The 4,038-nt window shown below is 50.4% G+C and overlaps 2 protein-coding genes across 2 annotated transcripts; both read right to left on the bottom strand.

Annotated features, from left to right (window-relative positions):
* Window positions 1–232: 232 nt before the first annotated feature.
* Window positions 233–2,168, bottom strand: ABOM_012212 (putative pantothenate transporter; the record flags this gene model as incomplete). Its single annotated transcript, XM_022539340.1, has 8 exons — window positions 233–441; window positions 498–641; window positions 707–800; window positions 854–910; window positions 975–1,064; window positions 1,116–1,352; window positions 1,420–1,760; window positions 1,850–2,168. 8 exons carry the CDS (start codon window positions 2,166–2,168, stop codon window positions 233–235), a joined length of 1,491 nt encoding a protein of 496 aa, XP_022382860.1.
* Window positions 2,169–2,705: 537 nt separating this feature from the next.
* Window positions 2,706–3,365, bottom strand: ABOM_012211 (uncharacterized protein; the record flags this gene model as incomplete). Its single annotated transcript, XM_022539339.1, has 1 exon — window positions 2,706–3,365. The coding sequence occupies one exon, from the start codon at window positions 3,363–3,365 to the stop codon at window positions 2,706–2,708; it is 660 nt and encodes a 219-aa protein (XP_022382861.1).
* Window positions 3,366–4,038: the final 673 nt, after the last annotated feature.

Raw genomic sequence — 4,038 nt, 5'->3', positions numbered from 1 at the left:
TTTTTTTTTTCACAAAGTCGCTTGAAAAAGACTCTTGGGAACAGGGTCAGCGTTCAGCTACTTATCAACAGCGCCATCGGTGGTGGACGAGGTCATCGAGGGGTTTATATGCTATGGTACTGAATCTAAGGTCTCCGAGGCAATGCCACATTCTCCGTGCGAACTTGTACGCATCTGTCGGTACACGGTCCAATTCGCATTCCGAGGCAAGAAAGTCCACAACACTAGCTTCTCACAATGTATATCTAAACCCAGCAGCCTTTTGAGCCTCTGTCGGTCCACTCCGACCGGTATCCATGCCACTATCCAGCCTCTGGTTCTGTCGTCGCAGATACATCCTCGTTACCGTCGCCAGTGCAATGGTCAAAGCGGCTGCGGCAAGGTTGACCAAAAATGCAACGAGATACCGTGGTTCGGAGAAATATAAATAAGAAGCCCAAACTTGAAAACCATCCACCGTCAGCCAGAGTACTCCACCGAGTGCTGGAGGGTCTTACCATTGGGAGTATTGCAGATCGCATTGATCAAGGCAATGGCAGATGCCCGCTTGATGGAGGGCTGCGAGATGGAGCCGGCAACCCATGACAAGAGAATGGTTGAGGCCGAATAGAATGACCCAGGCATCAGCATCATCGCAACATCTATGGTATCACCGGCTTAGCTCCGTTGTTGCCACATGGAATCTAGGGGACCAGGTACAACTTACATCGCGCTGCGGTGTTGAGGGTGCATACGGCGATGATATTGGCGACCAGACAGACGACCATTGGACATATGATATGCAGATACCGCTCTTGCTTCTATTTCAGTGGGTTAGGAGTGGCATAGAAAGGGCTGCTTGGGTTCTACATACCTTGTCCGAATGGAACCCATTGATGATCATCGCGACTACGGACAGAATATACGGCGGCTAAAGCATGACCAGCGATTAGCCAGCGGAAACCACCCTACCCTCTCTTTGACGAGAAGCTTACTGCTGTGAGTGCGTAGGTTGTATTCCGAGAGTAGCCCAGCGTGGCGACAACTGACGGGAAGAAGTTGGTGACGGCAGCACAAATGTATATCTTTAAGATATCAGAATGGAATTCGGATGGTGTTCGCCTCTCTTGACTTACACTATACAGGGTCCCCATCATGAACCAGGTCTTGGGGTCCGTCAGGGCCATCATAGTCCCCTTCCACGCTCCGACCTCATCCGCATTGTCTTGCTGTCCTTGGTCCGATTCGAAGTTCCACTGCAGGTACTCCTTCTCTACATCGCTGAAGCCTAGCAGCGACTTCAGCGAATTGGGAAGAATAAAAGCAAGGATGAAAGCTAAGCCGACCGTAGCAACTCCTTCGACAAGAAAGAGCTAGAGGGAATATAAGCTTGGTCAATCCAAGAAAACATTAGGAAACGGCATCCCAACTAGGACTTACCCATCGCCATCCTGCCAACCCACGCACGCCATCCAACTTCAGGATCGCGATTGCAAAAAGACCCCCAAAAGCGTTCCCCAACTGGGATCCCGAGTACAAGATTGCGGTTCGGAGGGCGTACTGCTTTCTGTTATAGAAAAGCGAGAGGTAGAACAGTGCCCCCGGGAAGAAGATGGCTTCGACAAACCCAAGGAAGAACCGGCAAACCAAGATTCCTGAGTAGTTTTTGACCGAAGCCATGCATCCAGAAATAACACCCCATAGCGCCATCGAGATGCAGATGTATGTCCCCGGACGCTCAATCTTCCCAACGATGATATTCGAAGGGACTTGCATCAAGACTGCCACCACGACCCCATTTAGCGACCAAGATCAAGGAAAGCGGCCCAGCCGATGGAGGCGGATAGGGAAGAAAGACAGGGTCACATACTGTAGCCGATGAACAGAATGCTGATGGATGTCTGATATTGCACGTCATTCATGCTCAGATCTTCATCGATCCCTGCCAGCTTCGCCGACGCGATGTTCTGCCGGTCCAGATAGTTCAGGATGTACATGATCACCATGCAGGGCATCACGCGAGCATCCAATTTGATGATGGCCTTCCGGCCGAGCGTAGCATATTCTGACTCCGACAGGGCTGACAGTGCGGCTGGCATTCGGGGTTGGTGCATGGCATCATCATGAGGGGTGGCCTTCTCGTTCATATACTCCACCTCGCACACATCTTTCTTCTCTTTGCCAAACATTGTGGGATACAGCCTGGGGGTTTGGGGAAACAGAACGTGTCGATGGGTGGTTACTCACAGAGGGTTCATGCGGTCTTATATAGAATTGGACCCTCCCCCCTCCTTGGATGACTAGATCACGACGCATTCTGGCGAGCTCCAAGAAGACGGCCTGATCACTACCATACCCGGTATGACCAAGGAGAGAGAAGAGATCACCTCCGTGGGGTCATCGGCCACGAAGCCCTAGCTAGTTCTACCCCGCAGAATTCTTGCCAATCCTCTGGGGTACAATTGCGGAGAAGGAATCTCCACGTTGCGTGGGGTCCGCCATTGGCTTGCTCTTGGTAGCAGTGGGCAAGAGACGATACCTTGATACAACGTGGGGGTACCACGCGTCGCACCGTCGGCTTGAGGTGCAGATACTCCTCTCCTTCGTGTCAGTATGTTTGCACCTCAATCTTGAAGGAGAGACTAGCAGCCTCGCATTCAATTCGCAATGGATGTAGTAAGTCCTCATCTATGTTGACCCCCTTCATCACACAGAGCTGAATTTGCTCACGTCGAAGAAAGGAATGCTTGTGTCGCAACAACATTGAAAGCTCCAAACAAGAGATCAGGATAGCCTTCATCCACAATATCTTTCACACTTAGGCTCTTGAGGGAGGGCGGAAGAATGTCAACAAATGGCTTTCTATCCTCACCACTCGAGCGAGAAGGGAATAGTCTTATTAGGTGGGAATGTCGCACCACGAAATCCTGGAGGACAACAAATTCCTTGAATGACCCAAACGGCTCCTCTTCTATGTCCTCGTATTGCCACTCCAGGTCAATATAAAAACTCTCATCAGCCGCCACGCGAAGGGTCTTGAGCGTTCCACTGAAAGGAAGAAGGGCCTGTCGGAATTTTGGGGCACTGAATCTATCAACATTTGGGAAACTCAGACCAAAGTCGTCACGGTGCACCACAATTTCAAACGAAACGTGTTCAAGGGCCGTACACGCCGCAAGCCAGTGGAGCATACCGCAACACCTATAAACTTCAGAAACTGTAACTGCCCGGACCGGGCGCGAAGAATGACGAGTGGTAAGGGGGTTTTCTCTGTCACCTGTGGGGCATAGTGAGTGCCCATCGATTTTGTGAACGGCGCGGAAATCGAAAAAGGGTGTGAAAGGGTCCGAGTTGATACATGAACCACCCCAATCGCAGTTCGCCATGACTTCTCATAGGTACGGAAATGGAAGTGTCTGGTGGAACGGCTGCTGTCATTACGCTGCTCTCCACAGAATATCCGACATCAAACAGGAGTATTCATGATGAAACTGAAGCTCTTCTAGATGGATCAAGCGGACGAGTAGTAGACTCAGTCAAGCCTCCTGGCATAGCATATGAAGATGGTTCCTCCATTCTAGCTTCAGATGTCTCTTCTCTGGCCTGAAAATATCATCCAGGGCATTTTCAATGAATATGACAGCTTCACCCTGCCCGCCAAAGTGACTATCATGTTTACAGTTTGAAGTGCCAGATTCACAGTCCCTATCCTGCAGCTCACATAATGCCCAAGAAACATTTAAGTGACGCATTTGTCTGGCGAGCTTTGGGCCATGCCAGAGCTGTAAAACCAAAGACATATATGACCTATAGAGAACAGGCCGGGGGAAATGTCAATATAGAAATGAAGTAAGGGTTGGAAGACCGCACAGAACCTCCGAGAGCATAAAGTCAGGGCACACAGTGTCCCCCAGTGCCTGAACTCCCGGCTCTACTCTCCGATGCGTATAAGCAATTTGTTTGGCAGACACTCCATGCCGTATAATTGCTAGACCATCATATAATGCCTGGCTGATTGCTTTTAATTGTCTATTGTGTTTGGGCAGCTACCTGGGGGGG

Source organism: Aspergillus bombycis (assembly GCF_001792695.1).
Source record: "Aspergillus bombycis strain NRRL26010 chromosome Unknown contig00286, whole genome shotgun sequence".
Classification (NCBI taxonomy): Eukaryota; Fungi; Ascomycota; class Eurotiomycetes; order Eurotiales; family Aspergillaceae; genus Aspergillus; species Aspergillus bombycis.
This window is presented reverse-complemented; position numbering and strand designations above follow the sequence as displayed.